Here is a 22,252-nt window from a genome sequence, read left to right as displayed (position 1 = left end):
AAATACGATATTGCAGTGCCTGTGTTACTCTGAATTACGATGCAATGTTCCTTTGTACGTACATGCATGCCCAAAGGAACTTTTCAGCGTAATTCAGAATACACAGGCACTAAAATATTGTGTCGTATCGTTTAAATTGTTCCAAACATTCGTTACACCTATGACAACACCTCCAAACAAATAATGAATCACATGGCCTCTGATCCACATGATGGCGTTATGTTTCGTCCTAAGGTAACACACATCGCCCTGGTTGAGGGGAGTGCGTCAATCGACAGAAGCGGGACTCCCGTAAACAGAGAGCCAAAATCTGACGCTCTCCCACTGGCCCAAAATGTAGCCGTTGTTCATCTGTATCCTGAACTTTGCAGTTGACGCATAAAGACAGTTAGTTAAGATGGGTTTTGTATGTACCGTATGTTAACCGGGGACCTAGGACCGATAGAGAGGCACCTTCCCCGCCGCAGCCGCAGTGCTCCACAACCCCACGACGACTACCGCAGTCCACTTCACCCCTCCGCCGCCCCACACCGAATCCAGGGTTATTGTGCGGTTCGGCACCCAGTGGACCCCCCCAGGAAACGTCTCACACGAGACGAGTGTAACCCCTATGTTTGCGTGGTAGAGTAATGGTGGTGTACGCGTACGTGGAAAACTCGTTTGCGCAGAAATCGCCGACATAGTGTAACTGAGGCGGATTAAGGGGTACCAGCCCGCATTCTCCGAGACAGATGGAAAACGCCTAAAAACCATCCACAGACTGGCCGGTTCACCGGACCTCGACACAAATCCGCCGGGCGGATTCGTGCCGGGGACCAGGCGCTCCTTCCCGCCAGGAAAGCCGTGCGTTAGACAGCACGGCCAACTGAGCGGGCTAAGATGGATACTATCAAATCTCTATCGGGAATCTGTTTTTCGTGCCAGGGGTACACGTGCGCTGTAACAGCTGTAAACAGCGGTCACTGACAACAGCGGCTACACGGGTAGCAGGGGTTGTGTGGCGTGGGCTGGGCGGTTTTTTAGGTTAGATGGCCTTGGGCAAGTGCAGAAAGGGCAACAGCCTCAACGGGTGCGGGGCAAAGTCAGGACATGCGGGGACCAAGCAGCAATCGGTATTGTAATTGTCAACTGTCGAAGCTGCGTTGGTAAAGTACCGGAACTTCAAGCGCTGATAGAAAGCACCGAAGCTGAAATCGTTATAGGTACAGAAAGTTGGCTTAAGCCAGAGATAAATTCTGCCGAAATTTTTACAAAGGTACAGACGGTGTTTAGAAAGGATAGATTGCATGCAACCGGTGGTGGAGTGTTCGTCGCTGTTAGTAGTAGTTTATCCTGTAGTGAAGTAGAAGTGGATAGTTCCTGTGAATTATTATGGGTGGAGGTTACACTAAACAACCGAACTAGGTTAATAACTGGCTCCTTTTACCGACCTCCCGACTCAGCAGCATTAGTGGCAGAACAACTGAGAGAAAATTTGGAATACATTTCACATAAATTTTCTCAGCATGTTATAGTCTTAGGTGGAGATTTCAATTTACCAGATATAGACTGGGACACTCAGATGTTTAGGACGGGTGGTAGGGACAGAGCATCGAGTGACATTATACTGAGTGCACTATCCGAAAATTACCTCGAGCAATTAAACAGAGAACCGAGTCGTGGAGATAACATCTTGGACCTACTGATAACAAACAGACCCGAACTTTTCGACTCTGTATGTACAGAACAGGGAATCAGTGATCATAAGGCCGTTGCAGCATCCCTGAATATGGAAGTTAATAGGAATATAAAAAAAGGGAGGAAGGTTTATCTGTTTAGCAAGAGTAATAGAAGGCATATTTCAGACTACCTAACAGATCAAAACGAAAATTTCTGTTCCGACACTGACAATGTTGAGTGTTTATGGAAAAAGTTCAAGGCAATCGTAAAATGCGTTTTAGACAGGTACGTGCCGAGTAAAACTGTGAGGGACGGGAAAAACCCACCGTGGTACAACAACAAAGTTAGGAAACTACTGCGAAAGCAAAGAGAGCTCCACTCCAAGTTTAAACGCAGCCAAAACCTCTCAGACAAACAGAAGCTAAACGATGTCAAAGTTAGCGTAAGGAGGGCTATGCGTGAAGCGTTCATTGAATTCGAAAGTAAAATTCTATGTACCGACTTGACAGAAAATCCTAGGAAGTTCTGGTCTTACGTTAAATCAGTAAGTGGCTCGAAACAGCATATGCAGACACTACGGGATGATGATGGCATTGAAACAGAGGATGACACGCGTAAAGCTGAAATACTAAACACCTTTTTCCAAAGCTGTTTCACAGAGGAAGACCGCACTGCAGTTCCTTCTCTAAATCCTCGCACAAACGAAAAAATGACTGACATCGAAATAAGTGTCCAAGGAATAGAAAAGCAACTGGAATCACTCAATAGAGGAAAGTCCACTGGACCTGACGGGATACCAATTCGATTCTACACAGAGTACGCGAAAGAACTTGCCCCCCTTCTAACAGCCGTGTACCGCAAGTCTCTAGAGGAACGGAGGGTTCCAAATGATTGGAAAAGAGCACAGATAGTCCCAGTCTTCAAGAAGGGTCGTCGAGCAGATGCGCAAAACTATAGACCTATATCTCTTACGTCGATCTCTTGTAGAATTTTAGAACATGTTTTTTGCTCGCGTATCATGTCATTTCTGGAAACCCAGAATCTACTATGTAGGAATCAACATGGATTCCGGAAACAGCGGTCGTGTGAGACCCAACTCGCCTTATTTGTTCATGAGACCCAGAAAATATTAGATACAGGCTCCCAGGTAGATGCTATTTTTCTTGACTTCCGGAAGGCGTTCGATACAGTTCCGCACTGTCGCCTGATAAACAAGGTAAGAGCCTACGGAATATCAGACCAGCTGTGTGGCTGGATTGAAGAGTTTTTAGCAAACAGAACACAGCATGTTGTTATCAATGGAGAGACGTCTACAGACGTTAAAGTAACCTCTGGCGTGCCACAGGGGAGTGTTATGGGACCATTGCTTTTCACAATATATATAAATGACTTAGTAGATAGTGTCGGAAGTTCCATGCGGCTTTTCGCGGATGATGCTGTAGTATACAGAGAAGTTGCAACATTAGAAAATTGTAGCGAAATGCAGGAAGATCTGCAGCGGATAGGCACTTGGTGCAGGGAGTGGCAACTGACCCTTAACATAGACAAATGTAATGTATTGCGAATACTTAGAAAGAAGGATCCTTTATTGTATGATTATATGATAGCGGAACAAACACTGGTAGCAGTTACTTCTGTAAAATATCTGGGAGTATGCGTGCGGAACGATCTGAAGTGGAATGATCATATAAAATTAATTGTTGGTAAGGCGGGTACCAGGTTGAGATTCATTGGGAGAGTGCTTAGAAAATGTAGTCCATCAACAAAGGAGGTGGCTTACAAAACACTCGTTCGACCTATACTTGAGTATTGCTCATCAGTGTGGGATCCGTACCAGGTCGGGTTGACGGAAGAGATTGAGAAGATCCAAAGAAGAGCGGCGCGTTTCGTTACCGGGTTATTTGGTAACCGTGATAGCGTTGCGGAGATGTTTAATAGACTCGAGTGGCGGACTCTGCAAGAGAGGCGCTCTGCATCGCGGTGTAACTTGCTCGCCAGGTTTCGAGAGGGTGCGTTTCTAGATGAGGTATCGAATATATTGCTTCCCCCTACTTATACCTCCCGAGGAGATCACGAATGTAAAATTAGAGAGATTAGAGCGCGCACGGAGGCTTTCAGACAGTCGTTCTTCCCGCGAACCATACGCGACTGGAACAGGAAAGGGAGGTAATGACAGTGGCACGTAAAGTGCCCTCCGCCACACACCGTTGGGTGGCTTGCGGAGTATCAATGTAGATGTAGATGTAGATGCAGCGGCACACGCACGTGGGTGCAGCGATACAGCCAGCCGCGAAACGCGGGCCCTACCTGGAGATGGTGACGATGGTGGGTTTGCCCGGGAGGCGGCCGAGCAGCGGCCGGAAGACGGCGGCGACCAGGCGCTCGATGTCTGGCCGCGTGGTGACGTGGTGCGGCAGCTCGGAGTCGTCGCAGGTGCAGCCGGCGTCGTGCACCATGGGCCAGTCCACCTGCTCGCCGGGGTACGCCTCGCGCACCGCCGCCACCAGCTCGCGCACCGCAGCCACTCTGCAACAGCGGCGCCGCCACCGTCAGATCCACTGCTGTGCAGCACTGTCTACACGCCACTCAAGAAAAGCATCGGAATTTACTTAACCATTAACAAACGTTGTAAGTCAGCTTGCGTCATGGTCACTATGTCTAAGTTGCGAAGAAAGTTGATCCTATGTGTAAGATGCGTGAAGCTCACTTTGAGTAAGAAAATGCTATCTGACACTGAAATCAACGTAAAAGATTGGGTCGTCACCAACTCTAGCCACACGACAAATACAGGATTTGGCTGAATCAGAAAATTAATTAATTTAATCATAAGAAATAATCATAAGAGAACGTTCATTGTACCATCACTCGTAAAGAATGGGATGTAGTTACTACATTACTGGCCATTAATATTGCTACAACAAGTACAAATGCAGATGATAAACGGGTATATTATACTAGAACTGACATGTGATTACATTTTCACGCAATTTGAGTGCATAGATCCCGAGAAATCAGTACCCACAACAACCACCTCTGGCCGTAATAACGGCCTTGATACGCCTTGGCACTGAGTCAAACAGAACTTGGATGGCCTGTACAGGTACAGCTGCCCGTGCAGCTTCAACACGATACCACAGTTCACCAACAGTAGTGACTGGCGTATTGTGACGAGCCAGTTGCTCTGCCACCATTGACCAGACATTTTCAATTGGTGAGAGATCTGGAGAATGCGCTGGCCAGGGCTGTAGCCGAACATTTTCTGTATCCAAAAAGGCCCGTACAGGACCTGCAACATGCGGCCGTGCATTATCCTGCTGAAATGTAGCGTTTAGCAGGGATCGAATGAAGGGTAGAGCCACGGGTCGTAACACATCTGAAATGTAACCTCCACTGTTCAAAGTGCCGTCAATGCCAACAAGAGGTGACCGAGACGTGTAACCAATAGCACCCCATACCATCACGCCGGGTGATACGCCAGTATGGCGATGACGAATACACGCTTCCAATGTGCGTTCAGCGCGATGTCGCCAATCACGGATGCGACCATCATGATGCAGTAAACAGAACCTGGATTCATCCGAAAAAATAACGTTTTCTCATTCGTGCACCCAGGTTCGTCGTTGAGTACACCATCGCAGGCGCTCCTGTCTGTGATGCAGCGTCAAGGGTAACCGCAGACATGGTCTCCGAGCTGATAGTCCATGCTGCTGCAAACGTCGTCGAACTGTTCGTGTAGATGGTTGTTGTCTTGCAAACGTCCCCACCTGTTGACTCAGGGATCTAGACGTGGCTTCACGATCCGTTACAGCCATGCGGATAAGATGCCATCTCGACTGCTACTGATACGAGGCCATTCGGATCTAGCACGACGCGAGCAGTAATGTCGCGATACGATAAACCGCAATCGCGATAGGCTACAATCCGACCTTTATCAAAGTCGGAAACGTGATGGTACGCATTTCTCCTCCTTATACGAGGCATCACAACAATGAGTCACCAGGCAACGCCGGTCAACTGCTGCTTGTGTATGAGAAATCGGTTGGAAACTTTCCTCATGTCAGCACGTTGTAGGTGTCGCCACCGCCGCCAACCTTGTGTGAATGCTCTGAAAAGCTAATCATTTGCATATCAACGCATCTTCTTCCTGTCGGTTAAATTTCGCGTCTGTAGCACGCCATCTTCGTGGTGTAGCATTTTTAATGGCCAGTAGTGTAGTTTGGTCCAGGCATTGTTCACGCGAATCAAATATTAAAATAAAGTAAATAATGCGTCTACACTGTGCATAAGAGCAGCTTGCAGCAGCGCTCCTGGAAACAACATCTAGTCTAAAGAATTTGTTTTAAATAAAAAGGGAACACTGATTAATGGACCTGTGCACATGGAAACGCTATGGATGGGCTAACAAGGCAACTACAAGGTAAATGGCGTAGGTAATAGAGACGTAACATTGGTACGCAGGATAAGATTGGTGGCAAAATTGTTTATTCCTGAAAACATTGATGTAATACATATACACAGCTCCTGTTGCCTGGTGACTAAGTACAATTTCTTGTGGAACGGTACACGATTCACAACACACTCGTATGCCCACGAGGTTTGCGGAGAGACAATTCCTACATTCGGTGGCCAAGTTTTGATCACATTATACCACGCAGCCGCGAACAATTAACATTTTTCAGAAGGCATATTTGAATAGACAAAGGGTGATGGCACTGGGCCAAAAAACTCTAATATTAAACCACGTGGATGGCTTCCAACGGACATAAGGTAAATGAGACAATGAAAATTCACGAAGAAGCAAAATTATTAAGATTCAGGGAAGATTAGAACGTACACAGACGCAATTGCAGGCAGACAAACACTTACACTGAACCGAGATCGCACTTCTTACATATGCAACACGTTTGTGTTACGTTCTTCTTACAGATCAAAGTGCATTACGAATCAAACTGAAAGTCTGCAGAAGCCTTGCATTCCTTGCTGCGACAAGGTTAAACAAGCTTTTTAACACGAGACGCGAGACTAAAAGCTAAAAGCTCTCCTCTCGCTACGCCACGCGGTTAAACCAACTCACCGTCCTTCGAAGAGAGCTCGGCTGCAGACCCTCGGCGCGCTGGAAGCAGACTGACCGTCTCACCCACTCCAACGTCTCACACGCGATTCCGTGGCCAGGAAAACCCAGAGATGAGGCTTCCGCCACCAACCTAACACCGGTAACTTTCACGCAAGGAGACCAAACCTCTTCGCCTACCTGAAAACTACAGGGGTTGGCCATTCTTTACGACTACTGCTCATTCTCTGCAGCAGACTAAACCACCGTATAGCAACATGAAACACACCCATATTCGCCGCGCGGGGTTAGCCGAGCGGTCTAGGGCGCTGCAGTCATTGACTATGCGACTGGTCCCGGCGGAGGTTCGAGTCCTCCCTCGGGCATGGGTGTGTGTGTGTTTGTCCTTAGGATAATTTAGGTTAAGTAGTGTGTAAACTTAGGGACTGATGACCTTAGTAGTTAAGTCCCATAAGATTTCACACACATTTGAACACACCCACATTCATTTGCTCACGCATGCCAGAGAGTTTTGTATCACTGGAAAGCAAATAAAATGATAGTGAAAGGGGTCTACAGGACCCTTTCAACGTTTACGATTAGTACTCTACCGGGCTGTCCAATTAGTTAGCTTGCATGTACCGCGATACTCCTAACATCGGTTTGGTCCAGAGTTCTCGAAGATATTCTCAGTTCGAATATAATCAAGTCCATTGAGACTGAGAAGCTTCTGTCCACAAATACGCACGGTTTCAGAAACCATCACTCGTGCGAAACTCAAACTGCCCTCTTTTCACATATCCCGCGAACTGTGGATGAAGGATAACAGGCAGATTCCACATTTCTAGATTTCCTAAAAGTGTTTGACACGCTGCGCCGCTGTCGACTGTTAACGAAGGTATGAGCATATGGAATAAGTTCCCAAATATGTGTGTGGCCCGAAGACTTCTTAAGTAGTAGAACTTAGTATGTTGTCCTCTACAGCGAGTACCCATCGGAGACAGGGACATCATCAGCAGTTCCCCACGAAAGTGTGAAAGAACCTTCTTTGCTGATGACGTTGCGGTGTACAGGAATAGGTCTTTGAGTGACTGTAGCCGGATAGAAGATGACTACTCGACACAGTCTGGTCGATGATTAAATACCTAGGTGTAAGGTTGCAAAGCGATATGAAATGGAAGGAGGGTGTAAGGTTTTTAGTGGTGAGATCAACTGGTCGACTTCAGTTTACTGGTTGGTTGGTTGGTTGGTTGTTTGGGGAAGGAGACCAGACAGCGTGGTCATCGGTCTCATCGGATTAGGGAAGAATGGGGAAGGAAGTCGGCCGTGCCCTTTCAGAGGAACCATCCCGGCATTTGCCTGGAGTGATTTAGGGAAATCACGGAAAACCTAAATCTGGGTGGCCGGACCCGGGATTGAACCATCGTCCTTCCGAATGCGAGTCCAGTGTCTAACCAGACTTCAGTTTACTGGAAGAATTTTGGGAAAGTGTGGTTCACCTGTAAAGGAGACGCACATAGGACACTAGTGTGACCTATTCTTGAGCACTGTTCGAGTATCTGGGATTCCTAACAGTTAAGATCAAAGGAAGATATGGAAACAATTGAGGCAGGTTGCTGGATTTTTTTATCGGTAGGTTCGATCAACACGCAGGTATTATGGAGACGCTTTGGAAACTCAAGTGGGAAACCCTGGAGGAAAGACGACGTTCTTTTCGAGGAACGCCACTGAGATAATTTAGAGAGCCGGCCATTGAAGCTCACTGCAGAACGATCATAATGCTGCCAACGTGCATTTCGCGTAAGGACCTACGAAAGCATGTAGACACTCGTTTTCCCTTCGCCCTATTTGCGAGTGGAACAGGAAAGGAAATGATTAGTAATGGCGCAACATACCGCCAACCACGGGCCATATCGTGGCTTGTGGAGTATGTAAGTGGATGTAGATAGGTGCGAAGCAAGGAGTAGTAACTGACTAAAAGAGAATCACAGAGCCATGCAGGCCGTCTCCATAGCTGAGTGGTCAGCGAGTCTGGCAGCTATGCAGAGGACACGGGTTCGATTCCTGGTACTGCCAGGGATTTTTTCCTTGGTGGGATGAGTGAGATGCACTCAGCTTCGTGATGCTTGAGAGAGAGATAGCGGCTCCAGGAACAAGACAGCCGACAACGGCTGGGAGGGCGGTGTGCCACCCCCACGCCTCTCCACCCTGCATCCACATGACCACATTGACAGTTCACGGGGCGATCAGTCGACCCCAATTGCCTTGTCTGAGCCAGATCGCGGAGCTTACGGTCCTTGTGCACGGGTACTGACACGTGCAATATACTCCTAAATACGAACTGTAGCAACTCCGGAGATCGCTCAGACGGATGATCTGGCACCTAACGTGCCTGAAGAGGGTTACAGTATCCCAGAATTTTTGCAGATTTTAAGAACAGGTAGATGGGTGGTGCGCATTGTTGGAGCGGCGTGGCGCTATTGGAGAACGTTAAACTTGCCGACACACAACGACTGCCGTTCATGCACGACGTTTTCTATACATCGTGCGACGGTACCTCACCACAACGTTTCATACGCTATCAATTGGTTTAGGATGTCCAGTAACATAGTCTTCCGTTCACCGTACCTGAAGCCGTGGGGATTTCTAGATACGGGGTCATTTAAAGGCATTGGTGTATGCCCAGCCCATCGACAGTGTGCTGGCGTTACAAGAGTGTGCGACCAATGGGTGTGATGCAGTCCAAATGGAGCCAGGCATGTTTGACAATGCGATTCACTGCGAAGAAGGGCTGAAGGATGTGTCAGGATGCATGATAACCACATGCTGCACTGCCTATAGTGTGCTTCTACGTAACAGGCAGATGGATATTAGAGGAGAGACTGGCCTCTATCTCAACAGGTATTGGTTTCCAGACACATCATTTCAGGAACTTTTCTTCATTTTGGACAGTACTACCTCCTGAAGTAATATGTGACACTTTTTTTAACTGCATGTCTAGTTAATTACTCGGTATCATCACGAAAGCGCTCTCAGCTCAAAGCCTTTCCAGAGTATCTGTGTCGATTAAAAACGGAGTGAAGTTTCCACTGCAGAATCCGAACATTCAGTTTCATTAAAACGAGAGATATGATATGGAGACATGGGAGGCTCCGAAAGATAATGGTATTTCAATACAAATTGTTATAGTCTTTTTTTCGTTTCCCGTTGTTCATTAGTTGCTTCAAAATTCATGGAAGTACATTTCGTCCAAGCAACTAAATAAAAGCCAGTTTGGTTTCTGCCATTCACGTTTCGTTTCTTTTATTTGTGAAGCACCTTCAGTGGCGATTTCCAGTGCTGTTAGTCCATATTTCCCCTTATGTGTGGCCCTGAAGATGTGTTCATTCAGTCCTGATTCTCCACCTGGCCGATTTGCGGCGTTTTTTCACCCATACTTACTACAAGACATCACTTGCAGTTTTAGTTTTGTGATATAATTAATTATTATTATATCACATTAATTATTATTACTGCTGAAGAAAAAATTATAAAATAAAGGAATACGCAAAATTATTTCCGTCGTTTTTTCACCCATACTTACTACAAGACATCAATTGCAGTTTTAGTTTTGTGATCTAATTAATTATTATTATATCTCATTAATTATTATTACAGTTGAAGAAAAAATTATAAAGTAAAGGAATACGCAAAATTATTTGTAGAATGTTTGAGAAAGAAGAATGAAGAATCAGGACTGAGAGAATTATAATTATTACAGCCTTGATGGATCCAATGAGTTTTTTTGATTCTGCGAACGCTTCCAGCAGTATACACAACTTCTCCAGGACATGGGAAAAACTACAGTATTAAATTTTAACTGACCAGCTGAAAATGCTCCTATCGGAATACAAAAATTGCGAACACGTTCCTGTTTATTTAAAAGACTGCTGAAAAAATGGAATACCAGATGCCTCATTCTATCCTCCTCAGCACCTTTTAAAGTAATCCCAAACATTTTGGTATACGAACATGTTAGCGCTCTTTATGACGTGCAGCTCACCTCTAAGTCCCACAATCTCCACTAACTATAACTCGCTCACACACATTGGTCCGTCCCTGTAAGTCTCTCACCCACTCACTCCTACTTGCCCATTACCACTCACCCGTTCAACCCAATCCATTGTCATTATGGACCTCTCCGACTATTTATGCACAATACGTTTCATTTACTAATGTTGAGAATCAACTATAACTGCCTGCAGCAGTCATCGATCCTTCGCACGTCTTTCTGCATTTCACTACAGTCTTTGTCTGTTGCAGACATTCTGTAGACAGTAGCATCATTTACGAACAGGCTCATGAAGCTTACAATATTGTCCACTAGCTTATGTATATGTGTCCCACACATTAACGATGCCATAACGCTTCCCTGGAGAACTCTCGACATTACCTCAACATATGTCCCTTTAAGAACAACGTGTTGAGTTCTGCTATGTAGTCCTGAAATCAGTCAAAAATCTGATTCTGTGCTATAGAACCTTTCATTTGGTCCACTAAGCGACAGTGAATCGAGCCCCTTCCAGAGGTCAAGGAACACGGAATCAAAGTGGGCGCCTTTGGTCTACGGTGCGCAGTTTTTCTTGGCCAAGCAACGCGGGCTGTGATTTCAAAGATTTCTGTTTACGGAATCCAGGATGGTTTTTGTGGACAGAATTTTATTTCTTCATCAATTTAATAATACTGCATGATTCTAGAATGGATTAATGTCAGCGCTATGGGCCTACATTGCCTGCATCTCTTCGAGAAACGTCATTTACGTGGGCTTCTTTTTCCGATCGAATTGGTACCCTTAGATACTCCAGCAAACTACGATGAATTTTTGATAGAAAGAAAGTAAATTCTTTCGCGTATCTCGGTAGAATCTCATCCAATGCAGACGTTTTTCCTCCATTGAGCGATAGTAGTTAAATTCGCATTTTTCGATCACTTACTCCAATATCTGCCGTTTAAGAGATCGCACTATGCTTGGGAAGAAGAATATTGTGTGAATTATTAACTCCAGCGGCAAAAGTGTTCCACAAGACCGAATTCATCATTTGAGCCTTTTCTTCCATTCCGGTACCACGACGTTCCCTAAATTCTGAATCGATTACTTTGGATGCTTGCTGACATTAAGCATGACCAAAACTTTTCTGGATTTTTCGTCGGATTCGATGTACAATGGGATAGGAATGATGATGGAAATAGGATCACATTTGAGGAAGTGGAGAAAATGGTCAATAGATTGCAGTGCAATAAAGCGGCTGGGGTGGATGAAATTAAGTCGGAACTCATCAAATACAGTGGAATGTCAGGTCTTACATGGCTACACAGGATAACTGAAATGGCGTGCGAGTCGGGACAGGTTCCATCAGACTGGACGAAAGCATCAGTCACACCAATCTTTAAACATGGAAACAGAAAAGGTTGTAACAACTACAGAGGTATCTCTTTAATCAGCGTTGTGGGTAAAATCTTCTCAAGTATTGTTGAAAGGAAAGTGCGAGTACTAGTTGAGGACAAATTGGATGAAAATCAGTGTGGGTTTAGACTACTTAGAGGTTGTCAGGACCAGAACTTTAGTTTACGGCAAATAATGGAGAAGTGTTACGACTGTAACAGGGAATTGTACAGTATCTATTCTTTATAGATCTAGAAAAGTCATATGCCTGGGTTCCTAGGAGGAAGTTCTTGTCTGTTCTACGAGATTATGGAATAGGAGGCAAACTGTTGCAAGCAATTAAAAGTCTTTACATAGATAGTCAGGCAGCAGTTAGAGTTGATGCTAAATTGAGTTCATGGTTCAGAGTAGTTTCAGGGATAAGACAAGGCTGCACCCTGTCTCCACTGTTGTTCATATTATCATATGTTTAAAAGAATAGACTGGCTGGGTGAGATTAAGATATGTGAACACAAAATAAGCAGCCTCGCATATGCGGATGACTTAGTGGTGATGGCAGATTCGATTGAAAGTTTTCAAAGTAATATTTCAGAGCTAGATAAGAAATGTAAAGACTATGGTATGAAGATTAGCATCTCCAAATCGAAAATAATGTCCGTGGGAAAGAGAGAAAAATGGATTGAGTGCCAAATAGGAGGAACAAAGTTAGAACAAGTGGACGGTTTCAAGTACTTAGGATGCATATTCTCACAGGATGGCAACATAGTGAAAGAAATGGAAGCGAGGTGTAGCAAAGCTAATGCAGTGAGCGCTCAGCTACGATCTATTCTCTTCTGCAAGAAGGAAGTCAGTACCAAGACTAAGTTATCTGAGCACCGTTCAATCTTTCACCCAACTTTGTTGTATGGGAGCGAAAGCTGGGTGGATTCAGGTTACCTTATCAATAAGGTTGAGGTTTGTTGTTGTTGTTGTTGTGGTCTTCAGTCCTGAGACTGGTTTGATGCAGCTCTCCATGCTACCCTATCCTCTGCAAGCTTCTTCATCTCCCAGTACTTACTGCAACCCACATCATTCTGAATCTGCTTAGTGTATTCATCTCTTGGTCTCCCTCTACGATTTTTACCCTCCACGCTGCCCTCCAATGCTAAATCTGTGATCCCTTGATGCCTCAGAACATGTCCTACTAACCGGTCCCTTCTTTTTGTCAAGTTGTGCCACATACTCCTCTTCTCCCCAATTCTGTTCAATACTTCATCATTAGTTATGTGATCTACCCATCTAATCTTCAGCATTCTTCTGTAGCACCACATTTCGAAAGCTTCTATTCTCTTCTTGTCCAAACTATTTATTGTCCATGTTTCACTTCCATACATGGCTGCACTCCATACAAATACTTTCAGAAACGACTTCCTGACACCTAAATCTATACTCGATGTTAACAAATTTCTCTTCTTCAGAAACGCTTTCCTTGCCATTGCCAGTCTACATTTTATATCTTCTCTACTTCGACCATCATCAGTTATTTTGCTCCCTAAATAGCAAAACTCCTTTACTACTTTAAGTGTCTCATTTCCTAATCTAATTCCCTCAGCATCACCCGACTTAATTCGACCACATTCCATTATCCTCGTTTTGCTGTTGTTGATGTTCATCTTATATCCTCCTTTCAAGACACTGTCCATTCCATTCAACCGCTCTTCCAAGTCCTTTGCTGTCTCTGATGGAATTACAATGTCATCGGCGAACCTCGAAGTTTTTATTTCTTCTCCATGGATTTTAATACCTACTCCGAATTTTTCTTTTGTTTGCTTCACTGCTTGCTCAATATACAGATTGAATAACATCGGGGAGAGGCTACAACCCTGTCTCACTCCCTTCCCAACCACTGCTTCCCTTTCATGCCCCTCGACTCTTATAACTGCCATCTGGTTTCTGTAAAAATTGTAAATAGCCTTTCGCTCCCTGTATTTTACCCCTGCCACCTTTAGAATTTGAAAGAGAGTATTCCAGTCAACATTGTCAAAAGCTTTCTCTAAGTCTACAAATGCTAGAAACGTAGGTTTGCCTTTCCTTAATCTTTCTTCTAAGATAAGTCGTAAGGTCAGTATTGCCTCACGTGTTCCAACATTTTTACGGAATCCAAACTGATCTTCCCCGAGGTCGGCATCTACCAGTTTTTCCATTCGTCTGTAAAGAATTCGCGTTAGTATTTTGCAGCTGTGACTTATTAAACTGATAGTTCGATAATTTTCACATCTGTCAACACCTGCTTTCTTTGGGATTGGAATTATTATATTCTTCTTGAAGTCTGAGGGTACTTCGCCTGTCTCATACATCTTGCTCACCAGATGGTAGAGTTTTGTCAGGACTGGCTCTCCCAAGGCCGTCAGTAGTTCTAATGGAATGTTGTCTACTCCCGGGGCTTTGTTTCGACTCAGGTCTTTCAGTGCTCTGTCAAACTCTTCACGCAGTATCGTATCTCCCATTTCATGTTCATCTACATCCTCTTCCATTTCCATAATATTGTCCTCAAGTACATCGCCCTTGTATAGACCCTCTATATACTCCTTCCACCTTTCTGTTAGACACTGGACTCGCATTCGGGAGGATGACGGTTCAATCCCGCGTCCGGCCATCCTGATTTAGGTTTTCCGTGATTTCCCTCAATCACTCCAGGCAAATGCCGGGATGGTTCCTCTGAAAGGGCACGGCCGACTTTCCTCTCTAATCCGATGAGACCGATGACCTTGCTGTCTGGTCTCCTTCCCCAAAAACAACCCAACAACCCCACCTTTCTGCTCTCCCTTCTTTGCTTAGAACTGGGTTTCCATCTGAGCTCTTGATATTCATACAAGAAGTTTTCTTTTCTCCAAAGGTCTCATTAATTTTCCTGTAGGCTGTATCTATCTTACCCCTAGTGAGATAAACCTCCAGATCCTTACATTTGTCCTCTAGCCATCCCTGCTTAGCCATTTTGCACTTCCTGTCGATCTCATTTTTGAGACGTTTGTATTCCTTTTTGCCTGCTTCATTTACTGCATTTTTATATTTTCTCCTTTCATCAATTTAGTTCAATATTTCTTCTGTTACCCAAGGAGTTCTACTAGCCCTCGTCTTTTTACCTACTTGATCGTCTGCTGCCTTCACTACTTCATTCATCAGAGCTACCCATTCTTCTTCTACAGTACTTCTTTCCCCCATTCCTGTCAATTGTTCCCTTATGCTCTCCCTGAAACTCTGTACAACCTCTGGTTCTTTCAGTTTATCCAGGTCCCATCTCCTTAAATTCCCACCTTTTTTCAGTTTCTTCAGTTTTAATCTACAGTTCATAACCAATAGATTGTGGTCAGAGTCCACATCTGCCCCTGGAAATGTCTTACAATTTAAAACCTGGTTCCTAAATCTCTGTCTGACCATTATATAATCTATCTGATACCTTCTAGTATCTCCAGGATTCTTCCATGTATACAACCTTCTTTCGTGATTCTTGAACCAAGTGTTAGCTATAATTAAGTTATGCTTTGTGCAAAACTCTACCAGGCGGCTTCCTCTTTCATTTCTTAGCCCCAATCCATTTTCAGCTACTATGTTTCCTTCTCTCCGTTTTCCTACTCTCGAATTCCAGTCACCCATGACTATTAAATTTTCGTCTCCTTTCGCTACCTGAATAATTTCTTTTATCTCATCATACATTGCTTCAATTTCTTCATCATCTGCAGAGCTAGTTGGCATATAAACTTGTACTACTGTAATGGGCGTGGGCTTCGTGTCTATCTTGGCCACAATAATGCGTTCACTATGCTGTTTGTAATAGCTTACCCGCACTCCTATTTTTCTATTCATTGTTAAACCTACTCCTGCATTACCCCTATTTGATTTTGTGTTTATAACCCTGTATTCACCTGACCAAAAGTCTTGTTCCTCCTGCCACCGAACTCCACTAATTCCCACTATATCTAACTTTAACCTATCCATTTCCCTTTTTAAATTTTCTAATCTACCTGCCCGGTTAAGGAATCTGACGTTCGACGCTCCGATCCGTAGAACGCCCGTTTTCTTTTTCCTGATAACGACGTCCTCTTGAGTAGTCCCTGTCCGGAGATCCGAATGGGGGACTATTTTACCTCCGGAATATTTTACCCAAGAGGACGCCATCATCATTTATCCATCCAGTAAAGCTGCATGCCCTCGGGAAAAATTAGGGCCGTAGTTTCCCCTTGCTTTCAGCCGTTCGCAGTACCAGCACAGCAAGGCCGTTTTGGTTAATGTTGCAAGGCCAGGTCAGCCAATCATACAGACTGTTACCCCTGCAACTACTGAAAAGGCTGCTGCCCCTCTTCAGGAACCACACGTTTGTCTGGCCTCTCTACAGATACCCCTCCGTTGTGGTTGCACCTACGGTACGGCCATCTGTATCGCTGAGGCACGCAAGCTTCCCCACCAACGGCAAGGTGCATGGTTCTTGGGGAAGGAGGTTGAGGTTACGGATTTGAAAGTAGCTACGATGATTGCAGGTACTAGTAGACGGGAACAATGGCAGGAGGGTGTCCACAATGAGGAAATCAAAGAAAAACTGGGAATGAACTCTATAGATGTAGCAGTCAGGGCAAACAGGCTTAGATGGTGGGGTCACGTTACACGCATGGGAGAAGCAAGGTTACCCAAGTGACTCATGGGTTCAGCAGTAGAGGGTAGGAGGAGTCGGGGCAGTCCAAGGAGAAGGTACCTGAATTCGGTTAAGAATGATTTTGAAGTAATAGGCTTAACATCAGAAGAGGCACCAATGTTAGCACTGAATAGGGGATCAGGGAGGAATTTTATAAAGGGGACTATGCTCCAGACTGAACGCTGAAAGGTATAATTAGTCTTAAATGATGTTGATAATGATGATGGTTAATGATGAACAGCAAGTAGCCTCTCGTGCCACTCACCACTGCAGCAGAGGCGTTGCTTATGACGTCACTAGGCTAGCCTCCACAAATGGGAAAGCTACAGGCCGGCGATAGGACAGCGCCCTGCCAGAACGGCGTCTCTCTGACACATCACAAAGACAATGAAGTCCGTGGATAAAAGCCAGATTTATGAGCGACACAAAAGCTAAGAAATGTGCTCCAAGCGTATTTGCCGCCCCGTGCTGTTTCATTGTGTCTCGTAATAAAAACACGCAGCCAGGCAGCTATTCATTGCGACATGAAGACGTTCCTCCGCGTTCCGGGAAAGACACGACGCGTGCGACACTCGCACAAAACGGGCCCGCGGCCGTCATTGTTCACGCAGCGGCTGGGCCGCCTGCGACACGAGAGGAGTAATGTCACACGGAGTTAGTCCCGTTACGGCGGGGAAATTACGGCAGGACAACGACGAGGACGCTACGGAGGAGTGCGAAAGACCGTCAGACAATGGCGGCGGAGACAAAGCGGGACAAAGCAGACCGCAGCGGCAATTACGGAAGCAGGTGACCGGCGGGCGGCGGGCGGCGCTCCGCCTAGACTTCCGGGATCAGCCGAGGTGACACCGGACCGCGCTGGACGACGTGATACCTCCTGCTGCCACTCGGCTGCCCGGATGTCGCTTTCCCACGCTGCCGGCCCAATTGTCCGCCGGACAGCTGTCCCTGCTGACGCCAACATTACCGCCGAGCGGAACTGCCGCCGTTTTGCTGCACGCTTCTTCCGCGTGTAGCAGGACGACGTGTGTCGCACAGGTCGGGCATCTAATCGACACAGACAAAAATTTAGTCATGCCAGCACCTTGTAAGAGGTCCATGACTAAGGAATTTATTGCTAGCGCACTCGAGCAGATGTAATTTCGATGGATTGCTCGCGCGCTGCCTGCCTCGGGCATGGATGTGTGTGATGTCCTTAGGTTAGTTAGGTTTAAGTAGTTCTAAGTTCTAGGGGACTGATGACCACAGATGTTAAGTCCCATAGTGCTCAGAGCCATTTGAACCAAACTTTTAATAATAATCTTTTTTATAAAATTAACTTTTGACAATCATTTCTCTGAATTTAAAGATTTTACTAATTTCTCCTATCCATGGTCACCGCGATTATCGTAAAGAAAAATCAGTTGTTTCTTTTTATACATGACAAATCTAGCGGCCAGCATTGCACTGGGCTGTGCCAAAAAATTTCTTATAGGAGCAGATATATACGCGTTAACCGGCGACTTCACTGAGGTAAGAATTTTCAGTTTATTCAGAATGATATTTAGGGCCATGACGCAGCACTGCTGACGTCCAAAATTTACCGGTTTACAGTCACAGTCAATTAATTATTGAAACGTTATATGTGAGTCACAATTTTATTCACAGGTTAGTCACATTTCATTATTCTGACGTTACGGAAGTAAACTGTTGGGAGGTTACAACCTTGCAACACCATCTCTACAGTCCGATTAAAATAACTGGACAGTTGATGTCTGTCACTTAAGTACACACTTGTGTTCGAAGTTGAGCGACTATCTATGTACATTGTAGAGTGACTGTCTATAGACATCTAGCTAGACAATGAATATAGACACTGCACATCAGTGGTTCCCAAATTTTCTTAGATTCTTAGTCATGACTGCAACCAGATATTAAACAGTAACCCCCCCCCCCCCCCCAATCCCACCCCACCCCACATTCCCCCTAATAACACTACCCGCACCTACACCAACTTTAGCTAGACTTCAGAACGAGAAAGACCTTCCTTTGAACACTTTTATTTTAGAAACAGTGAAAAATGAATGATATTTAGTTTTGTGGGTGTTTTATTAAGTCACAAACTAATGAGACAATTGGTAATACTTATGTCTACCAAACTTTTTATATTTCACTTGTTTCCTTATATCTGAGTTGTTTTCAGCAAGTGCACATCATAAATCACGCTCCAAATTCATTCAGTTACTTCTTTTAACAACTATATTGTTACTCATTTCTGGACTTTGCAATTACTTATTTTTGTTTTCACTGCTATCACAGCCAAATATCTAAAAAATCTACTGTATTACGAGTGCTAACGAGTCTACCTTCTCAGGTAAGTAAGCTAACAAGGAACATTGAACGTAGGCACTTGTTACAAAACATACTTCCTCTGCGCTACTACGAGGGTTACCCATAAAGTAACGCACCGCATTTTTTTCTTCAACAATTCTTTATTGAACACAATGAGAATTATTTACAAGAAGGAATCAAGATTTTAAACGTGGCTGAAAGAATGGTTTCTTTCTCTACATCCTGTTTTTCCATGCAATCTCCATCCCGTTCTATGGCCTTCCTCCAACGCGGAACTAGGGCGTGTATGCCCTGTCGGTACCAATCCTTACCCTGGTGGCGGAGCCAGGGATTCACTGTGTGAATCCTAGGTTGCTGTGGCACCGAAGTCACCAAAAGCGTGTCTCGAGTTTTGTTAATGCGTTGACATATGCTTCTGAATTACTCTCTTTTGCCTCTTGGCATCACATAAATGAGAATCACATCTTCACAGTCCCACAACACGGTGATCATTACCTTACTGGCGGAAGCAGTTGCTTCAAATTTCTTCGTCTCTGAAGAGTGGGAATGGCGCCATTCCATCGACTGTCGGTTTGTTTCTGGCGCAAAATGGTGAACCGACGTTCCATCATCTGTCACAATCCGGGACGGGAAGGCCACCCTACCCCCTCAGCGTCAAAACGTTGCAACAAATCAAGAGAAATGTTTTTTCTGTGCGATTTGTGATCCACCGTTTGACACCGCAGAACCCATTTTGCACATCCTTTCCAATATCGGAGAGTGCAGATAATTGCATCCACATTTCCTTTGCTGACTGAAAGACGCAGCGCCAACTGCCGTCTGTCCTCGCGAATGACAACATCAGCTCGCTGCAAGATGTCAGGTGTGACAGCCGTGGATGGTCTCCCCGACTGCTGCAAATCTTGGATCTGCACCGAGCCACCTTCTGATGACCTCACCCTCCGTGCCCAGCGACAGACTGTACTTCTGTCTACAGCAGATGATCCATGGACTTCGCACAAGCGTTTGTGAATGTTCCCCACAGTCTCTTTCTCTGAAGTGAGAAATTCAATGACGGCACGTTGCTTGGACATCACCTACAGACGCCATTTTGAAACTGTCCTGCAGCTACGCTATCTGTCGGAAGTGACGGAAACTTGGCGCGCCCACTCAGGAGACTTCAAATAATACATACGTAACGTTTCGCATTCGTAGCATTGTTTTCGGCTGAGAAAAAAAAATGCGGTGCATTACTTTCTGGAAACCTTCGTATTCTCCCTAGCGGCACATGCTTCACCTTCACCTCCATTTAAAAAGAACCAAGTTAAAAATGTGTGCACTGTACTTACTGTCTGTAAATCATTTGATTGATAGATTCCTTAATTATGAACTGACAGAAATTGGAAGACTTCAAATTCTTAATGCTTTGTGTCTGATCACTCATATAACAATTAATAATAATAATAACTGTAGTACTATGTACACCACTGCAGTAGCCATTACGTAGGGTGTCCCAAGAGTAATGGCCAATATTCAGGGTTACGACAGGAATGATCATTCGAAACCGAAAAGTGTAGTAAACATGGGCTCTAAAATGCATACCTTAAGAGCTATGAGCTTCATCTTCGATACTGTGAAAAAAATTCTTTTGTTGCAAGCTCCCTGTTTTCCATGTTTTGGGAGGAGGCAGTACGGATCAAAACATGAAAAAGTTGTTTAATACACATGGGCTACAGAGTATATAACTTAAGCATTATGGACACTCGCTCATAGGAGAGTTGTGTTTCACAGTAGCAGAGGTGAACCGGTGCTCATAGCTCGTAAGGTATGCACTTCACAGCCTGCGTTTACTGTACCTCTCAAAATATGGAAAGCAGAGGGCTTGACGTAGAAAAGATGTGTTCACAGTATCGAAGACGAAGAAGAGCTGATAGCTCTTACGGTATGCATTTTACAACCCATGTTTACAAGACTTTTTTGCACCAAATGACTGTGCCTGTCATAGCCATGAATGCTGGCCGTTCCTCCTGGGACACTCTGCATACTGTTGTCATGCTATCAATTAGTTTAATTATCTGTTTCGAAGTGAGCGATGAAGCAATTTGTGGTGTGTTGCCGAAACCATCTACAACTGGGAAAGATATTTCCATGAGATATTTTCAATATATTGTACAAAGCACAAAGTATGTGTGTAGTGGGTGGACTATGTGAGAAATCTATTATCTCCATAATGCTAGTAAATAAAAAAAATATAATTATTGACAACTGACATAGTCAATATTAATCTTACAAAACTGTAATAGTAGTAAAGATCTTTTAAAGAGAATTTAGTTTCATGACTGAATCTCAATGAAACTCTTTTGTTTTTACTCCCCAGAAAATTTCATTTTACTCCTCGGGGAGTAATTACCCCAGGTTGGGAACCGCTGGTCAAGACACTTTGTACCGAGTACACACTTGAATGCCTTGTACCTCGATATTTGCTAACTATGACTGACTTTGTAGGGATCGCGCCTTGCGCAAGAAATCAAAAGGGGATTACTATCGACTTTGAAAGTAGAAGCAATTCACCCATACTTAATATTTTTTGACCAGCTCTTTGATAACCGACTTCTTATTGTTGCAATTTTTATTTTCCGAATTACTTATTGTTGCAATTTTTATTTTCCGAATTACTAACTTCCCACAAACATGATGCTCCGTTGGCCACATCTCGATAAGTGACGTTTACCAATAATAAAAACAAAAGCAATAAAAAAAGACGATGCTTTTTCCAAGGCGCAAAGACAGTAACTGGGGACCATGTCTACCAACACGTCCACACTATCAATGGTGTGCAACATTGTCTGAGAATTGTGTCACGTCTCCCATTTCAAACGGGAGTCAGAAGTTCTGCGATTTCCTTGTAAAAGCGTCCAAAAGCGTGCAAGATATGTCTCTCAGTTGTCTACATACATAATCGCTCGATTGGCTATAGACAATGTCTAGAGACAAAAACTACTCGACTCTGTATACTAGTGTGTACAAGGCCCCACCGTAACAGTGTTGCCACATCAGCCTGCCGCTCGGCTAAAGACGACACGCGAACACGGAGGGTCACTACCCAAGTGCCGAAGTGCTGTTCAAATGGTTCAAATGGCTCTGA

At 44.6% G+C, this 22,252-nt stretch overlaps 2 protein-coding genes across 2 annotated transcripts in view; one reads left to right on the top strand and one right to left on the bottom strand.

The window, feature by feature from the left end:
• Positions 1 to 22,252, bottom strand: part of LOC126475344 (UPF0489 protein C5orf22 homolog) — a 474,622-nt gene that overhangs the window by 52,481 nt on the left and 399,889 nt on the right. The window contains exon 2 of the mRNA XM_050103151.1: positions 3,967 to 4,185. Coding sequence (XP_049959108.1) covers positions 3,967 to 4,115 — 149 coding nt within the window. The 5' untranslated portion in view covers positions 4,116 to 4,185. The remainder of the gene's footprint in view (positions 1 to 3,966; positions 4,186 to 22,252) is intronic.
• Positions 1 to 22,252, top strand: part of LOC126474624 (uncharacterized) — a 336,077-nt gene that overhangs the window by 184,413 nt on the left and 129,412 nt on the right. The window lies entirely within an intron of this gene.

The sequence above is a fragment of the Schistocerca serialis genome, chromosome 4 (genome assembly GCF_023864345.2).
Source record: "Schistocerca serialis cubense isolate TAMUIC-IGC-003099 chromosome 4, iqSchSeri2.2, whole genome shotgun sequence".
Taxonomy (NCBI): domain Eukaryota; kingdom Metazoa; phylum Arthropoda; class Insecta; order Orthoptera; family Acrididae; genus Schistocerca; species Schistocerca serialis.
This window is presented reverse-complemented; position numbering and strand designations above follow the sequence as displayed.